The sequence below is a fragment of the Xenopus laevis genome, chromosome 1L (assembly GCF_017654675.1).
Source record: "Xenopus laevis strain J_2021 chromosome 1L, Xenopus_laevis_v10.1, whole genome shotgun sequence".
In the NCBI taxonomy this organism is placed as follows: domain Eukaryota; kingdom Metazoa; phylum Chordata; class Amphibia; order Anura; family Pipidae; genus Xenopus; species Xenopus laevis.
This window is the reverse complement of record NC_054371.1, coordinates 109,813,862-109,835,855: the sequence shown is the minus strand read 5'-3', so window position 1 is coordinate 109,835,855 and position 21,994 is coordinate 109,813,862. Positions and strand designations below refer to the sequence as shown.

At 39.1% G+C, this 21,994-nt stretch overlaps 2 protein-coding genes across 2 annotated transcripts; one reads left to right on the top strand and one right to left on the bottom strand.

Moving 5' to 3' along the window:
• The first annotated feature begins 2,427 nt into the window (after nucleotides 1-2,427).
• prtn3.L (proteinase 3 L homeolog) lies at nucleotides 2,428-9,213 on the top strand. The gene is given in 6 exon segments (NM_001095349.1): nucleotides 2,428-2,489; nucleotides 2,766-2,919; nucleotides 3,144-3,285; nucleotides 4,778-5,011; nucleotides 7,477-8,016; nucleotides 8,362-9,213. Coding segments are annotated over 5 exon segments (738 nt in total). The 5' UTR covers nucleotides 2,428-2,431; the 3' UTR covers nucleotides 7,627-8,016; nucleotides 8,362-9,213.
• A 2,834-nt stretch (nucleotides 9,214-12,047) lies between these two features.
• Nucleotides 12,048-17,430, bottom strand: cfd.L (complement factor D L homeolog). The gene is made up of 5 exons (NM_001094624.2): nucleotides 17,351-17,430; nucleotides 15,649-15,805; nucleotides 15,389-15,533; nucleotides 12,695-12,952; nucleotides 12,048-12,375 (listed from the first exon to the last, which is right to left on the bottom strand). The coding sequence occupies exons 1-5, from the start codon at nucleotides 17,406-17,408 to the stop codon at nucleotides 12,202-12,204; spliced, it is 792 nt and encodes a 263-aa protein (NP_001088093.1). The 5' UTR covers nucleotides 17,409-17,430; the 3' UTR covers nucleotides 12,048-12,201.
• Between the last annotated feature and the right edge of the window lie 4,564 nt (nucleotides 17,431-21,994).

The following is a 21,994-nucleotide window of genomic DNA, read 5'->3' as shown; positions in this document are numbered from 1 at the left end:
TAGACAGAATGTACCAGCAGAAATATAAACTGCATTCAGTGTAAGCCCACAAGGTAAGATAGCACATACAGTAAATATTTTCAAGGGGGTGCCATCACTAAAACAAGCTACAATTCATTAGGAAGCTTACTATCATCACCTACTACAATCATAATTACCAGTGCTTTTGTTTGCCAGACAGGCATCTGACCTACTCATAAACTCCACAAACAAAACATTTGCCACTGCATTAAAAAGGAATTCACAAAAGGAGTTCCCATCCAGTATGTGCGCTACTTTTCCACTGCTTCCCAGGCCAATGTTAGTCACATGTATTCAGAACCCAGGTATCCAAGTGCTCTACTACAGGGTGTTCCACTATGGAAAATTCCCAGCACTTTGCTTTAATTTAAAAATCAATATTTTTATTTTGTACTGTGAAGCAGAGGAAGAGCATAAAGAGTGCAGAATGTAGCATAGGAGCTAACAGGCTGTAACAGAGACTGCAAAAGCTGTTGCAATTTGTTAGCTCTACTTTGAGAGGACTGATTTTTGCAGGAGAGAAAAGTTTGTGGCATAGGAAGATACTCCAGGGAGATTTACAATGTAGTACTAAACCAGCAGTTATCCATTAATATTTAGAGGTCTGCTCTTTTTTTTCTTCTGAATGTACAGGCTCCAATAATCCAGCACTGAACAGAGTCTGCACTTGCCCTGCCTTTCATTGTGTTACCTTATCATTCTTCCTCTTCTCCACCTATTAACAAACTGCCTCCTTATGATCTGAAATAAGGACCAAGGACTATTACTATCGAGTTATATTAAAGGGGCAGTTCACCTTTAAGTAAACTTAAGGCACGAATTTGCAGTGAATTTGCCCATTTTGCCGTAAATTTGCCCGTTTCGCAGCAAATTTGCCAGTTTTGCTGAATTGGCGCCGGCGTCAAAATCGCCGTTTGCAAATTTTTTGGCAGTTTCGCAAATTTCGCAGGATTCGCCCATCACTACTTGTGACCCAATTGGTAGGTTTCTGTTTGTGTTCGGCTCTTCTATGTGGAAAACCCCTCATCACCTCATTATAATTTGCTTTTTAACAAAAAATAGACATGAGGGTGAAGGAAAATAGGTTAAATTGGGATCTGGTAATTGTAGGGGAAAATGGGGGTTGAGGGGTGGATGGGGAAATCTTATAAATACATATTACATGTAACAGAATTAAATGTATTTTTAATAATACACTAAGCTTGTATAATGACACTGGTGAAAAATATAAGTGATGTAGCCATTTCAACTGAACTTTTTACATACTGTAAAGTGACAAGCAGATTTATTGTATAATGTAGGAGTATGCTACCCAGATCCCCTCACAAGGGAAAAGAAGAGAAAAGGCTGCTCGTGTGGGCCAAGGCTTAATTATGGGGGATTGTATTTGCTTAATTTAACTGGAGGAACAATACTGCTAGGATATTTAATGGAAGCAAGTTTACAAACCTGCTGCAGGATAACTTTCCTGTGCCTGTCCTCTAACTTGCATGCCATTCAGATCTCTGACTTCACCTCATTCAGTGTCCCCTGACCCTGATGTTGAGGTCTGCGAAATTTGTTCAATTTGGTACAGAAATCAGTCATTCTGCATAAAAGATCGCTTATTGGATGAGATATCGCTCCCCTTAGTGTTCTGCATTTATTATCCTGGTCTATTGTTAAAGGGGAACTCCACAAAAATATAACTTAAACTTTTTGAAAAGTAAACATAATTTCAAGCAACTTTGCAATATACATCAATTAAAAAATATGCAGCCTTTTCATGATTTTTAATGGTTTCTAACAGTTCCCTAAGCCTAGCCTTCTGCTCTCCTACTGATCTGTCTGACTACTTTGCTGAGCTGGCTGACTACTGTTACTTTGTATTAACAACCAGCTGTCCTCAGCCTGCATCCTCCAAACCCCACAATTCCCTGCACACATGATTTCAATAAGGAAATAGAACATCACAATGCAATGCATTGTGGGTTATGTAGTTCCTGCATGCTGTCTGTAAGCTGTGGAAAACTGGATTTCAGCATAGAAAATGGCATTTGTTCATACTTTTTGAAGAAACAGGTAACTGTGATGGATATATTAGGGGTTTCTGTGTTATATGGGCCTCTTTATGAAATTTTGGTTTGGAAGCCGGAGTTCCCCTTTAATTACCCATTATAAATTGTCATTTATTTCACCCTTAATTGTCTTGAATCTTGCTGAAGCTGAACAATACCTAGACATTTCACATAGTTGGCACATTTCCCGCACTCTTTATTCTTCCCTCTTCTTGTTCAACTTCCCCCCAAAGTAAGTTGCAAACCTCTTTTTTCAGTTAGACGTTTCTTTTCAGAAAAATGTTTTGCAATCTCATCACCTAGTGCAACCTATAAAAAGTGCTGAGCCTCTAGCATACATACACCCACAGAAAATGGAGCATCTGCTGCTAGTTGCTTTGTCAATTTTCTGGACAAGCCAAGTAAATGGTGGTAAGCTGTGTGTTTATGTGTGTGAATCACTGTTGGTGTATATATCATTGAAAGTATTTACATTAGAGAATGTGTAAATCTATGGTTTTTTTTTAATTTCAATACATTTTTATTTGCAAATATTTTAAAGTATTTGCTGTTAGAAAAAAAAGTTAAAAATAGACGTCATGATGACTAGATTGATCCATCAATAAGGTCAAGTAAAAGAGTATAGCCTGAGAGTAAGGGCGTGTGAATCTATGTTTATAGATAAAGGTAACACAGTCTCTCTTACAGGTTCCATGCATACTCAAATTGTGGATGGCAGAGAGGCATCTCCAAACTCTCATCCCTACATAGCTTCATTGCAGTTGAGAGGCCGGCATTTCTGTGGGGGGTCCCTGATTGCCCCACAGTTTCTTATGACTGCAGCTCATTGTATGGAGAATACGTGAGTAACTCGTATCTTGAATGTGGAATATGTATGTTGTATGCTTGAGGATACATGTGTTGGACAGTGTTTAAAAATATAATACTTAAATGTAACACTGTATGCCACTATGTGCTTTTGTAAACACCTGCAACCCCCCTTTTGCCTTTTCAATATGCTTGTCTTTGTATCCCTGTTTACATTCCCTTTTATCTGTTCACAAACATCCATTATCTTTTTTTTAGTCCACCCAATGCGGTGACAGTGGTCCTGGGGGCTCACTCCCTAAGTGCAAATGAGGCAACCAAGCAAAGGTTTAGGATCAACCAGGTCTTTGAAAATGGCTTCAATCCAATGAATTTAGAGAATGACATTGTCATACTAAAAGTAAGAACAAGTAAGAGTTATTTCTCTTCTGTTTAAATAATTTGCTCTCATGAAGACTCCATGAATATTATCACAGTCAGTTTGTTTTCTGCTGTTTCAACTTTTATCTGTTCCCAAAACACACATGATGGTGTCTTATTTACTAATAGAGACACATAATGTAATCAAATCATTTCACTCTGCCAATTTTTCAACCATGATACATTTTAGCTCCAGAATTCCAGCATAACTGCACAAAAACCTAAATGTATAGCTACACAGCAGCTTGTTTATATGAACTATAGTAGTTTTTCTGAAGAAAATACACAAGTTGCACAATGCAGGGCAACAATAAATTATATTTTCGTTACTTTAAAGCACTAATTTTTTTAGTGTTACTATTCCTTTAAGGCATTAAGTTCTTAGCAAATGGTTTTTATACATGTTCAAGCTATGCAATGTACCATATAAAATTAAGGTTGATTTTAAACAAGAATATCATGCTTTTTGGTATCATTATGTGAAAAATGTATATAAATAATTTTCTGAAGTTACTTCAATGTGAAATATAATTTGAATTATGCACATTGTGCAGATATACATTTACAACTTTTTAAAATTGAAGAGAGCTTCATCATTTAAAATAGATATTATTTGCTGGGGCCAAGGAGAAATAGTCATTCTAGGTAACCAATATTTAATAAAGCTTCGTTATTAGGCAGGGTCACCTACCACAACCTTAAGAAGTTCATAGATTTGAAAAATGTTGATATACATGTTTATTAATGATGGTATCTTTTATTTTGCAAGGATAATATTCAAGATACTGTATATATTAGTATTGATATAGAGATAGTGATACATTTAAAGGGTGGTTCACCTTCAAACAACTTGTTGTTTTCAGAGAGATCATCAGAAATAACAACTTTTTGAAATTACTTTCTATTTGTCACGGTTTTTCTAATATTGAAGTGTTAAGTGTAATTTCTCACCTTCTAAAGCAGCTCTGGAAGGGGGGTCGCTGACCCCCTAAACTGTTCTAAATTGATACATTTAATGGATACATTTCTTATCTTTGTCCCTGCTGAACAGAATCCCTGAGTTTCATTAAAGGCAGCTGTTAGAATTGATACAATAGTTGCTAATCCTCCAGAGATGCTGCTCAAAAATGTTGCAAAATTGTAACAGTTTAGAAGCTGCACCTGAATTATTGAGCTGCCAGACTGAAACACCAGGGACATTAAACTTTAAATTTAGATTTTGAAAAAAACGGTAAAAAAAAAAAAGATGGAATGTGATTGAAAAAACCCTTTATTTCTGGGGAACAATCTGAAAACAACTGAACTGAAAAAAGTGTTTGGAAAACTGTATTGTCACATAAAGTGTGCTGCACTAGCAGAAATGTCCCCACTGTTTTTGTCCTTTACTATAGGAATATTATCAGTGTGTTAATCACTAGATATGTGTTGCAAATCTGCTTTCTGTAATTACTTTCTGGTTTTTACATTGCCAGCTTGATCGACCTGTGTCTGTAAATGGCAAAGTACAGGTAGTGTCTCTGCCCAGTGCCAACGAAGATGTTCCTGCAGGAACTCAGTGTGTGACTGCTGGTTGGGGCCGACTTGCCACAGATGGACAGAGACCTGACCGTCTTCAGGAACTTAATGTCACCGTAACCAGCAGAGACCTGTGCCGCCCCAATAACATCTGTACAGGGGTCTTCATGCGACAGGCTGGCATCTGCTTTGTAAGTCTGAGAGTTTCAAACGGAAGGATTAAGGAGTGGAAGACCCTAAAGAAGTAGAGGCTGTATTTTATATTTGTAGAATTTTTAGGAGTATATCAGCATTCAAGGGTTTAGCAAATGGGAAATCATAGAGTAGGCCAAAGTCACGAAACCCATAACTTTTTTAATTCAGATTCCAGCAGACACCCATGTTCATCCCAAAGCTGCAGTGCAAACATTTCCATTAATCAGTCAGGAGTATCATTGATACTGAACTAGTTATTTATATCAATGTGCCAGAAATTCCCGGTCAGCAGTATAGCAGGATAGCACTGGGGTATGCACAGAGGAAAAGCTCTGTGTCCAATTCTATTAAAGTAGAACAAGAAGGCAAGCTAAACCAAAAACAGAAGTAACTTCTACTTAATCATAAATAAGCCATTCCACTGATGGACATTGCTTATATTATAAATAAAAAAATATATAAAAAAAAATATTTACATGTTAACAAATGGCGTAACTATAGAGGAAGCAGACCCGCAGTCGCAGGGGGGACTGTGGGGTCTGCTTCCTCTATAGCTAACAAAACCCCTCCCCTCCTCCCCAGCCGCTCTCTTACTTGGGACGCAAGTTGGGTGGGGCAGGGAGTGGGCGGGGTTGGGTGAGGAGTGGGCTGGGTGGAGGCGGGGAGGGAAGTGGGCAGGAGGATGGGGGATCGAAGTGCACCTGTACTTCACTGTAGCTCTATTAATTTAAAATTAGCCCTCTTGGGTATTCTACAGTGGTGGAACTACCGAGGGAGCAGGTGGTGCAATTGGGCCAGGGCCCGCACCCCCTCAGGGCCCCCTGGCAGCTCGTGCACTGCCCATTTCGGGTAAAAAATCTGGTACGGAGGGGGGCGGGGGCCCGGCGTCACGTCTCGCACCAGGGCCCGCCCCCTCCAGTTACGTTACTGGTATTCTACCCTTAGTCTTTGCTCTTTTATTCTAAAATAGTAGCACTGCAAAAGTGCAACCAATCAAACATCACTTTGCCCCTTAGCACCTTTCTTTAAAGGGTACAGGGCAGGATAAATACATATAAAAAATAAATAGATTATCACATGGCACATACTACTAGAAAAAACATATCTTTCATGAGAAGGCTTTGTGAAACCGTGTTTTACATATGATATTTATTGAGACCTGCAATTTTCAAGGGTATAGTCAGTGGTCTAAATACCATACAGCAGACCACGCGGGGGGCTGAGGAAAAGGGGCACAATTCTTTATCCATATAATGCTAAGGCAAGGATCAAAACTTTCTGCTGTGACAATCTCTTTGTAGAACAGTAAAAGTGCATCCGCGGTGATTCAGAAACTACACACGGTGACGCTCTTAGAATGGTGAAAGGCTTTTTTTAGCGTAATTGAAGGGTTAGTGGGTGGGATGCTGCTGTCCCCATGCTTCCCTACCTGGCGCTCATTGCATAGGGGAGTGGGGCAGGAAGTAACGCTGCGCTCCCCTTGTCCCGTGCTTCCCTTCAGGAGCGTGCGTCGACTGGCGATGATGTCAGCCCAGGTGGAAGAGCGGGGGGGGGGGTCTGCTACCTCTCTCCCTGCAAAAGTTTGCCATAGGATTAATAACCTATAGTGTCCAATATTCAGTTAGCATTTAGTGGTCACTTGTTTGAAAGCAAGAATCTTTTGGTTGCTTATGTAACTTGTAGCAGGGCCACTTGTGGCTAGTGAGCACCTGTCACTAAATGCTCATATGTAAGGTTTTTGTTGCCAGAAGAATTCACTTTCAACAATGAATGCAATGAACTAAAACACTTTTATTGTGATAGCAGGAGAACAGCTTATAGTTTTGACCAGGGCTCTGGTTGCTGACAAGGATATTAATCACACAATGCTTTTACTGGCACACCACAGAGTTCTCCCTTCTGAAGCCTCCCTTGTCCTGTTGGATGCACTGGCAGGTGTCTCATTAGCTGTACAGGGGCCTCCTTTTGCTAAGGAACTCTTACCCCTGATTCTCTGCTGTGACCTCACAAACAATGTCCAAGCTTCTTCCGTTAACCTACACCTGAATCTGATCTGATCGTATGAATCGAGGATTCGTATGATTTTTGGACTGTGTGTGGAGAGTCCCGATATTTTTCGGAGATCAGTCGTTTGGTCGATCGGATAGGTTAAAAGATTTCTGTCGGCTGCCAATAATATCTCTACATGTATAGTCGATCATACGATTTTCAATGTCACCGTAAACTCAAGGTATCCAATGTAGCACTAAAATTGTTTGGATTGTATGCTTTCTATCACACATCGCCCACTATATGGAACTCTGCCATACACAATGCAGATGGCATCTTGTTTGGATACTTTTAATATGTTTATAATTTGAAGCTTTTTGAGTACAAAAAAAGTACAGAGAAAATTGATATGAAAATGTTATTAATATCGGAACAGGGACAATGGCATACTAACCATCATTATTTCTTATAGGGTGACTCTGGTGGCCCTCTTGTGTGTGATGGCGTGATCCAAGGAATCACCTCCTTTATTATCCGCAGTTGTGGGAATGGTGTGACTCCCGATTTCTTCTCAAGGGTTGCTCTTTTCAGGAGCTTCATTGACAGAGCAATTAACAGCTGACTTATGCACAGCCTTCTTCTCCGCCCCCACTTTTCCTTATTTACTAATCAGTTCCTTACTTAAAGGGATACTGTCATGGGAAAAAAAATTTTTTTCAAAATTAATCTGTTGATTCTGCCCTGAAATCCATTTCTCAAAAGAACAAACAGATTTTTTTATATTAAATTTTGAAATCTGACATGGGGCTAGACATATTGTCAATTTCCCAGCTGCCCAAGTCATGTGACTTGTGCTCTGATAAACTTCAATCACTCTTTACTGCTGTACTGCAAGTTGGAGTGATATCACCCCCCTCTCTTTTCCCCCCAAGCAGCCAAACAAAAGAACAATGGGAAGGTAACCAGATAGCAGCTCCCTAAAACAAGATAACAGCTGCCTGGTAGATCTAAGGGCTATTCCACACGGGGAGATAGCGACGCGTTTGCGGTCGCGGCGATAAAGCGCCGCGACAGTCGCGGCGACCGGCGCAGGCGACAGTTTTGTATGGGCGCCTATGTAAAAACGCCTGTGCTAACCACACGAGGCGATGCGCTTTTCAACAGTCGCCTGAAAATGCCTCGCCAGGCTTTTTCAGGCGACTGTTGAAAAGCGCATCGCCTCGTGTGGTTAGCACAGGCGTTTTTACATAGGCGCCCATACAAAACTGTCGCCTGCGCCGGTCGCGGCGACTGTCGTGGCGCTTTGTCGCCGCGACCGCAAACGCGTCGCTATCTCCCCGTGTGGACTAGCCCTAAGAACAGCACTCAATAGTAAAAACCCATGTCCCACTGAGACACATTCAGTTACATTGAGAAGGAAAAACAGCAGCCTGCCACAAAGCATTTCTCTCCTAAAGTGCAGGCACAAGTCACATGACCAGGGGCAGCTGGGAAATTGACAAAATGTCTAGCCCCATGTCAGATTTCAAAATTGAATATAAAAAAATCTGCTTGCTCTTTTGAGAAATAGATTTCAGTGCAGAATTCTGCTGGAGTAGCACTATTAACTGATGCGTTTTGAAAAAAACATGTTTTCCGATGACAGGATCCCTTTAACTGCAGAAATGAGCAATTGCTTTGGATTCAGCTAATGGAAAATGCTTGGGAGTTGTAATTCTGCAAGATTAGGAGCTTCATTATCATTGTGCTTTCATACCTTCTGTCTTCTTGCATTCAGTAACCTACCTTTTGCTCCATGTATTAGGCAGTAACCCAGTTGTGATATCTTTGAAGAACCTGTTATTTATGTGTTCTCCATAAAATTAATATAAATGCTACAGTGTAAACTATAACCAAGATTTCAAAGTGCAGCCACAGGCAACTGACAAACCATAACATACCAGGCTAGCCATATTTCCAGGCTAGCTTTCGGCAGCCATAGTGCCCACCATAAATGGCATACCAAAAGGGCATGATAATTGAAATAGCTACAACTTACGAAGTAAGGGCAATCATTGACAATGCATAGTGGTCACAGCAAAAATAAAAAATATATAAAAAGTCTGTGCAGTTTATTTAAAATTTGAGAAATGAACAAGCAGAATAATTCCAGGGATGCTTTCCAAACAGAAATCAGATGCCAATAAATCTTTTGTTACTGTCAAACATGCTCACAAAGTGTAGTGTATGTTATTGTATCGTTGTGTTGTACCATTCTATACATGGTTTTACACTGAATACTTTGCATCTTTTTGTATATTTGGAAACTATTCCAGATGCTGTGATATCATGGCCAAGGATATTTACAACTCACTATACTTAGAGGAAAATAATCATTTTAGAAGACCTCTGTAGCCAAACTCCAAAGTTACAAACTGTAGACATAATGATAAATTACAACTCTCAGAATCCATCCAACAGTAAGAGACTCCTACAGAGGCATGAGTATGCATTGGGGGTGGTCTATGATAGGAGTTAGAACTCCACCTGCTCCAAATCGTTGAAAGTGTAAGCGGGGTTGCTAATGCTATGTTTTTGCTCCCTCTAGTGACAGTATCCATTTGGTAACAGTGAGCCATAAATGGCTTGTAAAATAAAATCTTGAGAATAACTGCATAAAGATGCCAATGTGACTCACTGAAAAATAATATGTGCCCAAAATATAAATATAATAATAACATGAGTACAATTAAAGTAAGCTCCACAGCCAATATAATAGCACTGGTCCTGGCACTTTTACAATTATTTGTGCTTTTTTTTTTTCAATTTTTCTTTTTATAGAAATTTTTTTTCAGATACATCTTAAAAAAATAGCATATTTGTTACAGTAACACAGTAATGACAGCAATTCGGTATCCTAGAAAAGGAGCCTACAACATTATTATTAATATACACATTGTGATACAATCATGTTTGTGGGAATGAAATCTGAGTGATAGAAGCTGGTTTTGTTTCCTCCTTCTGTAGTGGTTGTTATCTTGTGCCATCTGTGTACTGAGCTTAAATTAAGAAAAGATAGATAGGAAGAAGAAAGAATGGGGAAAAAAGAAGGGAGGGATGGGGGTATAGGTGATACCCATTACAGCTTTCAGGGTCTGTCACTTTGTTAGCATGGTACATACCTTTTCTATATCTCAGATGATGAGACGGGGGGGATCCAGCCCCGGAGTTGAGGAGCATCGGAGAATGTCAGGTTAGGGTAAAGCGTAGCCTATTGAATTGGTCTGTTTCCGTGAATTGGAACCAGTAAAACTATTTCTTTGTAAACTGTACCTTGTCTTTTTCCGAATTATTATCAAATTTCTGGATCTCCTTAATTTTGGCAAGCCATTCCCTAATGCTGGGGCTGTTTGCTGACTTCCACTGGAGGGGTATTAGTGCTTTCACTGTATCTAGCATAATTTGTATAAGGAATTTCTTATATGCCTTCAGTGAGTGGCAGGTATCATGCAGTAACAGAGTTAATGAAATGTTGGGAATGCATTCGCCAGTTACTGATTTAATTGTGTCACAAACAGAGGACTAATAAATGTTGAGGGCTGGGCAGGTGTGGAAGACGTGAGTTAGTGTCCTAGGGTGGTTTTTACATTTCCAGCTTAGATATTTGTGCTTTTTAGAGGAACACTATTCCGGGAAGTCCACTTTTAAAAAAAATATATCACCATAATCTAATGAACACCATCATTCAAAATCTTCACAACCCTACCATGCCCCTGCACAATGGAGTATTATTGGCTCACATCACTGCCACTTCCTGCTTCAATATCTGTGATCAAACAACCAGGCTCATGTTCATTGGCCCAGGACCATAATCAGCTTTCATTTATTGTTCACCTGTTTACCAAGTAATGGGGATTCAACTGAACATGATGCAAGCCAGGAGCACAGTTGTAGAAGTTCTCTTGCATTATGGTGGTGCCTGGGGTCCATTGACATGGAGGTTTTAATTTTTATTTAATATCCTATAATACGTAGTAGGGTGTCCATTATTCCTCTTATTATATTATTGCCCAGGAGTTCCCACGTCTTTGCAAAACTTTCCTATTTGGGTCAGTGTTAGGGCAGTGTCACAAGACAATTTTGAGTGTTTGGTTGCAACTGCACTTTGTAGCTTATACAGAAAATATACCACCCTTTTTTAGTTGGGCTTACATAGAAAAAAGTATCCGAACTTTCAGAAATAATTATAAATGTATTTTTTTTTCTACAAACATATTTGATTCCAGGAAACCATGACATGACTATCTGTTCACAAGCAGCAGTTCCTCATTCTCCCTTAGGCTTAGAGCTATGGTAGATTGGAGATCAGGTGTAAATGGTAAATTTGATCAATGATGAAAAGACCAATCTCCTGAATATGCTTTCCCAGCAGCAATAATGTAAATCACCACAGGGAAAACATACAGTGTGCATATTCTTCCAAAGTAGCCAAAAGTTGCCTTGCGAGGAAACTTTTGGCAGCTTTGCAATACCAAACAGAACTAGAGGTAGGTAGAAGAGGAAAGTGCCTAGGGCACAACAATAGGGGGTACATAACTCTTTTACCTGCCTACCCCTCTTTCCAGCTTTCCTTTAACTCTGAAGCAAGTTGGTGGTGGTTATTTCATGTGTGCGTAGCGAGTAGGGGAGGAGGGTATGACCGGGGGATGTAGTTGCATTTGGGGCAGATGACACCAGGAGGCTTGCGTAGGGTGCCCTTCCCTGTTGGCCTGGCACTGGGAAAGCATGTGTATGAGTCATCATGGTTTTTCTTTCAATCTTTCATCTTTAATCTTTTAGGCAATTCCCATGGAAGGGTGGTAAAATGCTTGAAAAGACTCATTCTGCCACTGCCCTTAATCACAAGGTTTAGACTACTGTAGAGGTAAAAATGGGTTTTAATTAGAAATCAAAGTAGCAATAAAACATTACTGCTTTTTTGTGAGAGAAAAGTATGACTTGACTATTCCATTACACTTCCCTACAAAAAAACATACATAATTTTTTTTCCAAAAAACTGTTGTGTTTTTGCAAAAGGATTTTATTGTGCCATACATTACACTTTGTTTTGAGAAACAAATGAAAAAACTTTTGATCTCCTTTACAGAATTAACTGCTGGAAGCAGTGCATCATTTATTAGAAGATTATCGTGTTGCTACAGGCTTACCACTTATGGTTTCACAAAGGGGATGGGAGTAGAGTAGCATTATACATGGTTTCCATTATCCAGGATTTGTAAGGTGCAATGAGTGTGTAGATGCCTGGCTTCTTCGATAGGCCACATCTACGATATCCGCCCTGTACAATAGCCACTGCTATTCCATCACATACTAGAGGTCCCCCGGAGTCTCCCTAAAAAAATTGTGCATTTAAAGTAACAGCAATAGAGGAAAGGAACCTCAGTTGCCCCCCCCCAACACCACATTAACTGATCACATATATACTTCCCTCTCCCAGCTCAGTTCTCCTCACTACTGTTATTCTTCAATAATATAAGAAGCTATGCAGAGTCCCATACTAGGAACATTATTTGAGCCCCAGTTTCCCTAAAAAGTCAGAATGATAAGTACTAAATCGTTTACTAACTGTAGACAGGTTTTCTGTTCTGCCAGCAATATCCTAGAAGATACACCTTTCCCTCATGAATTAGATTTTCTCCAAACCTGCTTACCTCACATGAGTCCTTCTTGGCTTCTATAGCACATATCATATTTGGGGTAATTTCATTATCATAGTAGTTCCGGCGATTACAGACATCCCTGCTAATCACGGGGATCCATAATTCTTGCAAAGTGTCTGGCTTCTTTCCAGTTGATTTCATCTGTCCCCAACCTGCGACTAGGCATCGTTTTCCATCAGGGATGTCAATATTTTCAGTTTCAAAAGGCAGGGGCTTCACAGCTTCGCTTAATGTTACTTTTTCAGATAGCTGAGCAAAGAGATAGAACAGAAATATGTGACATAATTGTATGTGTATATATATATATATATATATATATATATATATATATATATATATATAATACACAAAGCCATGAATATCTTGTAAATGATATCCTGATGTAATCAGTTATAAATGGTGAGTTCTGATGTCATTTCAGTCACTAGGCTCATTGAAATTTATGTATTATAATAAATAAAGTACCCCCAGTTGTAAAATATAAGGATATTAGAAGTTACCTCGGAGTTCCAAGACCTGTATAAAAACAGGTCATGAAACTCCTCGGTAACTTAAAATATCCTTATATTTTACAAAAGGGGGTACTTTATTCACTATATAATATATAATATATGGTGCTGTCACCTTAAAAGAAAACTATACCCCAGAATAAATAGTTAATAAACAGATAGTTTATAATATATTAAGTGGCATATTAAACCAAACTGTAACTGGTTGTAGGAAAATTCCCTATGCCTTCATTTACAAATGTAAACAAATGCTTTCAGATCTTATAGATACAGGAGTTTTGAGTCCTGCGACTGTACCTACACCCTAGATGAATAGTCTTGTAATTACTGAACATAAAAATGGAAACCTCAGAGTCTGCCTAGATCTCAGAAATCTTAACAAAGCTACAAAACAAAAGCATTTCTCAATTCCTACACCTCAGGATTTACGAAGTGGAAATAAATGTTCTACCATAACAATGTAGTGGTGTAACTACTGACAGTGCTGGGTGTGATCATGCCCAGCACTGCACCTCCTTGGGGCATGACAAGTCTTGGGGCAGGGGGAGACTTTTCAGCATGCATGCTGGAAGCATGCTGGTGAGTTATTTGTGTGGGGGGTTGAGCAGTGGGCCCAGGTGCACATCCTGCACCTGCGGCCCCTGGTGACTAGTTACACCACTGGAAGGATGGTTACTCTCTCTAGATCGGGAGTGCCCATCCTTTAATAATGCGAGGTCTACTTTTAGTGATGTTGTCCCATTATGATCTACATCCATAGTATCACAGTTAGCATTCCGTTAAATATTACTTAAATATTATATTTAAAAACCGTAACCGTAACAGAATAAATATGTGAGTGAAAATAATAAAACAGAAGGATAATTTAGTCAAGTTGTTTGTTGACAGTGTCTTGAGATCTACTGAGGGGGGGGAAGGGAGGGGGTGATATCACTCCAACTTGCAGTACAGCAGTAAAGAGTGATTGAAGTTTATCAGAGCACAAGTCACATGACTGGAGGCAGGTGGGAAATTGACAATATGTCTAGCCCCATGTCAGATTTCAAAATTGAATATAATAAAATCTGTTTGCTCTTTTGAAAAAATGGATTTCAGTGCAGAATTCTGCTGGAGCAACACTATTAACTGATACGTTTTAAAAAAACATGTTTTCCCATTACAGTATCCCTTTAATATCAAATTCAACAAGCATGCAATCCAATACTTGATGAAAGATTTTAAGTACATGGGCCACATAAAAACATCAGATGGTGTCAGATCTGATGATAGCAAAATCTCAGCTACTCTATATTAAATATGCCTGTAAGTCAAGATAAGAAAGGTCTAATACTTTTCCTAGACATGGCCAGGTGTAGGAACACAAAAGGAAAAGAAAAGCAGTTAAAGAGATGCATATGCAAGATTTGCCATGGCAAATGAAACAAGTACCATCGAATGCACAGCATTACTGGCCAAAGTGTCATACATTTTCATTTGTTCATGGTGACAGACTTGTGATAACAAAAGGTTCTCAGGCTGAAATGCTTAACGACTCCATAGTGCACACCAAGACATAAAATGCCCCAAAGCAAAAGGTAGACTATCATATGCTGGCTACATATGTCTAAAGACATTAAACAGATAGTGGAGAACTGCACAATCTGTCAAGAAAATAGACCAGCCAACCACAAAGAAACTTTATTATCACATTATAAGTCTGAACTTCCATGAAGGTCATGCATTTTTGTTAATTGTAAATTATTTTTTAAAATAGCCAGAAGAAATCCTAAAACCGATCGATAAAACTTCACACACCATTATTGCATAACTAAAATCTGTGTTCGACAGACAAGGGAGATAGTTTCACGCCTTTCTCTAACAGAGAGAATCATAGTTTTGCGTCCCAGTGTGGAATTTGAGTAACTCATTCCAGTCCTGGATATTCTCAGTCAGCCACGAGGAGGATTCAAACAAGAAATTGTTCAGCTGTAGAACTTATCCACACTTAGGACTTCTACAGCTAAAGAATACTCCTATCTCAGGCTCTAATGTCATTTCTGCTCAACTACTGATGAAGGGCGTTCAAAACATATTGTGTAAGATATCTAGATTGACTCTCTGCTGAACTTTTGTTTTTGTTTTAACCAAATGATTTAACAGATATGACAGGACTCTGCAAAATGAAAAACATACTTACCTCTAGCAGGAGAAGATCATGATGCTTTTTGGTAGAATTGTACAGAGGGTGAGGGATCTCCCTTTCCACCTTTAAAACTATTTTGTATTGCTCTGGTTTGGTGAGAGAGATGGCGCCAAGCATCACATGCAGTGATGAATTATTGCTGAAAAGGGAAAAATGTTGTGATGAATTAGAGTGCAGAAGAAGTTAGAAGGTAGAAACTGAATTGAAGGTAGGAATTAAGATGGGAAAGGAAGGGATTATGCAGGAAAGCATACCTGTCAGTAGCACAGTGTGCTGCACTCAGCACCCATTTATCAGAAATAAGGACCCCCCCACATTGGTGGACCTCATTCTTCTGAATAGATGCCATAAAAGGCCAGGTTTTTTCCTTTGAATCTTGCCCACCTAGAATACGCCCACGTGGCCTGCATTCTGAGAAAGACCAAAAGAATGAGAAGCCATATTTAGAACAAAGTTTCTATAAATAATGCCAGAAAGACAAACATTCATTATCAGAAATACTGGAAAAGTTATTGTCCCTTCTTATTCTTGCATGCAGGAATTAATTTCCTTGTAATCACGTGACTTTTACTTGTACCAAACAAGAGCAAATCTGTCTTGCTGTATGGCAGAAATTAATACAGCTATGGGATCCATTATCCAGAAACCCATTATCCAGAAAGCTCAGAATTACGGAATGGCACTATGGGAATCTCCCATAGACTCCATTTTATCCAAATAATCCAAATTCTAAAAAAATTATTTCCTTTTTCTCTGTAATAATTAAACATGTACTTGATCCAAACTAAGATATAATTTATCCTTTTTGAATGTAAAGCCATTCTATTGGGTTTATTTAAGGTTTACGTGATTTTCTAGTAGATTTAAAGTATGGACCCAAGGTCCCGAGCTTTCTGGATAATAGGTCCCATACCTGTACACTAAGAGTTTAGACTGTAAGCACTGGAGCAAGGTCTATTGTTCTTATTTTTATTCTGTAACCCTTATTTGGCAAATTGGTAAATTGTTTGTTATAAACTAATGTAAAGTGCTGCATAACTATAACATATTAAAAAAAATGGTATTATAATAAAGCAAGTAAAAATGTCAATATCTCTGTAAGTGGCAGCTGCATTATTCTATGCAAATTATCTGCACTCGTGTATAAACCTCAGTGTCACTTGTTTCATTGTTGCACCTACAATACACAAAATATCCTCTTGGCCATGGCAAAATATGTTTCTTAATCTTGTGTACATGCTGAAATGTAGGGGGCCCAAATATGTAGCCAAGTTTTTACAGCACAGTAGGGTTGGCATGAAATCATTACTAGACATGAAGGTGCATATAGAGGGGGTTATTTTATTATAGACATAGAAATGGCAGGTATGTACACATAATAAAAAAGTTGGACAAAAAAGGTGTTGTTAAACTACAAGACAGATTCCAGCTAATTAGAGGTATGGGTAGCTGTACTATAAAAACAACTGGAGGGGGACATCACTGATGTATATGGTGAGCGCATCTAACAATTGAGAATATAATATGCCCTTTGCACTTATATCAACATTATTCTTCCTTCAGTTGAATATTTTGGTGCTGATAGCCCAAAGAAATACTCTAGTTGCCCTACTCTAATAATGATACAGGCTACCAAAATAAAATTAAATATCATATATACATTTCCATTGGCCAGATTATCATAAAAATGTGAACATGTGAAATGTTTGTTTAGACTGACCAAGAAAAACATCTTACAGATATGAGGAATCTCTTTTCTACTCAATAAGGTCCTACAAACGAAACAACCTACTTTCAAAGCAAGTTATTGCAACGTACCTTAAAATACATACATTTGTCTAGTTCCAATATAGAAGGGTAGAAAGGTGTTATGGTTTGTGTGTGATGCCAAAAGTACACACCTACGATGGATTTATATAAAGGGATTGATATTTCTCAGAAAAAGTGCTTACTTACCATAGGTGGAAACAGTTAGTACCAGGACCACCGCAAACAGAACCCTGGAGATATTCATGTTTGTTACTCAGTCTAACACCTTGTGTGATGTTCTGTCTCCCTATTTATAAAGTAGTACAGCTCCCCCAATTCAAACAAAAAAATCCCTGTGCTGACTGCACATAATCCCAATGATAAACAGGAAGCAGGAGGGTGAAGGGGATAAGAAGAATGTGAAAGAGGAGGAATTATTCTCAAGATGAGAGTTCAGCCAGCAAGCAAAGATTCACTGATAACCCTTTGTTTAAGGAAATACACATACCTAGTTTATAATCGTGGCTTGTATTAACTGCTTTAACTGTTTTGTCATTGGAAACCAAGTTAATATTATTTTAAATGAGTGGAAGGTGCCATAACAAAGTGGCTCATTTGGTAGAACTTCTGCATTTGCCCAGTGTCAGATGTAGCAGACAAAGTATGTCTCAAAGTTTGATTCTGGTTGGCCACTATCTGCAAGGAGTTCTCTCCTGTCTAGTTTCTTTCCATACTCCAAATACATACAGTTAAGTTCAGGGTCGGACTGGGCCGCCGGGAAACCAGGAACAAAAACCTGGTGGGCCCTTGGCTCTTGTGGGCCCTGCTGGCCCAGATCCACACCCTGTGGCTCCTGATAAAATAAATCCTGCTGTGAAAATGCAATAGATATCTTAGATTTTAAGCCACAGACATCAGATGAAGACTGCATCAGAATGTTGATGCAGTCAGAAGGGTCTCCAGAGATCTGCCCACCTGGGTGCTTGGTCTGTGGTTCAATCATATGGTGAACTTGTCTAATAAGCAAACATTCTGTGTATGCCTAGTTTTTAAGCACATGGTGCACATGGTTGTAAAATATGCGGAGTTGCATGGCCTTTATAAAAGCCACATTTTATATGGTCATAAAACTCCTTGGTTATATTATCCTTATAATACACAAGAGCCATGAATATGCTGTAAATTATATCCTTATAGACAGTGCTTAATGATGTCATCAATAATTAGTTTGTTATATGAAAACTATGCATGTCAGTAGCAGAAGTGTAACTACATAGGAAGTAGAAATATGCATTCTTTTTTCTGGCAATCCATTTTAAGAGCAATTTCTAATATCTTGATCAGGGGCGTAACTATAGAGGAAGCAGACCCTGCAGTTGCAGGGGGGCCCAGGAGTGTAGGGGGCCCAGTGAGACCCTAATTAATTAGCAATTTTAATATATCTTGGTAAAATAGGCCAACTTATAAATATTTTGGGGCCCTAAATTGAATTTGCTATGGGGCCCAGTAACAACTAGTTACGCCACTGATCTTGATAGAATCGGTCAACTTACTGATGTTTTGGGCCCTACATTGAGGTTGCCGTGGAGTGTAGTAACATCTAGATACAGCAGTGGCGTCTAAGTATACATTAGCTATATTCAGCACATTTCTGAACTAGCTTTTCAGAAATGCCACCCAGGCATATCCTGCAACTGCAACCTGTGTGTGCAGCTATCTAGAAGACATCATGATATACGTGGCATGTGCGTCTGCAGAAAATTTTCCAGGAGTGGGCAAGGAAGAAAACATATTACACAAATTACTTGCACCCCCCATATTTTGGTTTCCACACAGACCTAACAACTGATTTTCTATAAATATATAAAGTAGTTGCACATGTATATCATTGCCATTCTATTAGTGACACAATCTCCTTGTTTGTCAGGACAGCACTTGATATTTTCTACTTTCTGAGCACAATTACTAGCCAGCGGTTTGTAGAATGTTATTCCCTCTAGAGTTCTAGAGTGACACTTCCATTGTACTTACCCTAATTTTAAGGTTCTCCATATGTTATACCATTTTTTTGTGGTCCCACCAATACATACAATGCATAATACATTTCCCTTTACTCCATTTTTTCTGGTCCCCTGAAAAATGTAAAATGGGGGTTCTACTGTACATAAAGTAGAGTAACAAAAGCAGGGAGAGATTGTGCACAACCAAATGTCACTAGCATAGAATCTATGTTTATACATTCTGTTTCAGTCTAGGGAAAGCTGCTTTGTTCCCAGAGTGGCAAAAGGGTTAAAAGAGTCATCCAAAAATAACCATGAGGTGGATACAGGAGAGGAGGAGAAAGGGGGTGAGGTGCAAATATATATATTTTAATATTATAGGTATTTCTATCTATACAGATATATAGAGTGAGGCAGAGGGTTATTAGCAACTGAGAGGTGAGTGTGGGGGTAACTCGGAAGAATGAGAAGGGTAAAAGAGGACAATGAATAGAGTGAGGCCATGGATAGGTGATTCTCTAATGTGCAGGGTCAGACTGGGGGGCCTGGGGCCCACCAGGACCGCTGTCCAGGGCCCCCCTCCATCCTCTCCGCCCACCCCCTACTATGAGGCGCCGCTCGGCGCGCATACATGAAGACACGGCTGGCGCACACACATGAGGGCGAGCTCGCTGCAATGCGCATGCGGCGCAGGTGGAACGGCGCCGATTTTTTTTTTTTTACATTTTGTAGAATCCCATGTGGGGAGAGGGGGTCTGGTCCGGCGGGGGCCCATGAGGGTCGGGGCCCACCAGGTTTTTTCCTGGTGTCCCGCGGGGCCAGTTCGACACTGCTACTGTGATCCTCTCTTTTTCTCACACAGTTGAGGAGCAGGAAGCATCTCACAGAGGGAAGGGGCAGAGATAATCCAGACTACTGCTCTGAGCAGTAGAATTAGCATTAGGATGGTCCATTATTTGAAGGGGTGCTGACAAGATAAATTATAAGTCTTTCATGAGCTTTTCGCAGGTTCTCAATGGTGATTTTAAAGAATGTGTTCAACAAAACAATATATATATGTATATATATATATATATATATATATATATATATATATATATATATATATAAAAATATGGCAAGGTTATATCCTTTATTATGAAGTACAAGTCCAGGGGGGGGGCAAGTGCCCCCTCTTGCCCTTATCTGTGGATGCCCGTGATACATAGTGATATTTGGGTTCTATAACCTTTAAATAAGGGATGGGGCAGAACTAAATCCAGAGTGCTGCTCTGAGCAGTAGAATTAGCATTGGGATGGACCATTATACATTGGGATGGTCCGTGATACATGGTGATGTTTGGGTTCAGCTCTCTTCAGCTCTGTGATGTAATTGCACTTGTTGCAATTGTCAGGCACGGTGTTAGCATGTCTAACAGAGTGGATTTTAGCCACAAACTATATACTTTTGCTTTTGTGCCGAAATCCAGAGTGGATGTGTGCAGATTGGCTTTTTCTTTGCCTGCTGTATATATGCAGATGGAGAAACAGTCTTTTTCCTAAGATGTTGATTTCATAAACTAGTGGGTCCTACATGTATCACAGAACAATCTCACTGTTTGGTAAATCTAATTGTGTAAACCTAATAAATATGTGTGTGACACCAGCTTCATTGCATGTTTACAAACAATTGAGACAGCTGAATAAACAGGAAGCATTTAACCACAAAAGCTGAATAAACATGAGAGAAGCATCTAATATTACATACAGGACCAAGACTGGTGTACCTGCAAGAATACTCATGCAATGGCTTTTTTCCATTATCAGAAAACTGTTTACTTCCAGGTCAGAAGTTCCAGGTTTTCTATTGATAATCTGAAAAAGTTGCAGGTTTTGGACGTTAAATCGAAAAAGTTGTGGTTTTTCGGGCATCAAATCAAAATCACTGCATAATTCGATTTTACGCATGATTTAGTCCACTTTTTCCTGCACGTGCTTTTTTTGTTTGGATTTATTGGCAAATTAAAGGAAATTCGGGTTTGGGAGTTTGGTCAAATAATTTTTATTATATGGTGAGAAAAAGTGCAGTTTTAGTAAATACTCCCCTTAATGTATACATGCATACTCTGCTGTAAATTATAAGGGTACACTAAATAAATATGTTATTACTAAAACTCAAATTAATCTCAGTTTTTTATGAAAACAAAGTCATCCAAACTCCCTTCCACGAACTGAAGTCATTTAGCAATAAACAACGCCAACAAAGTTGAGCGTCAATTTGTATCGTACAATTGATGCTCTGAAAACTTCAGACTTCGGATTATTGGACAAAAACCCAGACTTTTTAGGATTATAGGACAAAAACCCAGACTTTTTCGGGTTATCCAGCGCAGGTCACAGTGTCAACAACTTCAGGAACATCTGTCATTGACTTCTACATGGCCATGGCAGATTTGACGATTTCAATTTTTAGCAGCTTTGGGGTATGATAAATCTCTAAAAATTTGAGTTTTTATTAAAACTTCCCCCTAAAAACCACAACCACAAAAAAATCAAAGTTTAATAAATGGGCCCCCTAAAGTTTAAAAGTTTTAACCTTTTTTTTAATTTTAACTGTTACAACAACAAAAGTGCAATGTGTAGGCCTACTTTGAAATTAATTAAACACTGAATGGCCCTATTAAATGCTAGTGTTCTTATCTGTTTAAAGGTGAGGGCTATAGACATCATTAAATATGCGCCACATACACGTCTATAGATCTCGCACCTGCTGCAACTGGACTCTGGAGACTTCTCTCTCTTGTCTTAAGTGTGCGACCGCGGTAAGGACCATGATGAATCATCTTGCTGTGGCTTGGTCTTGCCTGGGATG

Coding starts and splice junctions, on each gene's coding strand:
- cfd.L (NM_001094624.2), bottom strand. CDS start 17,408: ATGAATATCTCCAGGGTTCTGTTTGCGGTGGTCCTGGTACTAACTGTT. Junction 15,534..15,648: donor GCACACTGTGCTACTGACAG/GTATGCTTTCCT, acceptor TTCCCTTTTCAG/CAATAATTCATCACTGCATG. Junction 12,376..12,694: donor CCAAGAAGGACTCATGTGAG/GTAAGCAGGTTT, acceptor CAATTTTTTTAG/GGAGACTCCGGGGGACCTCT.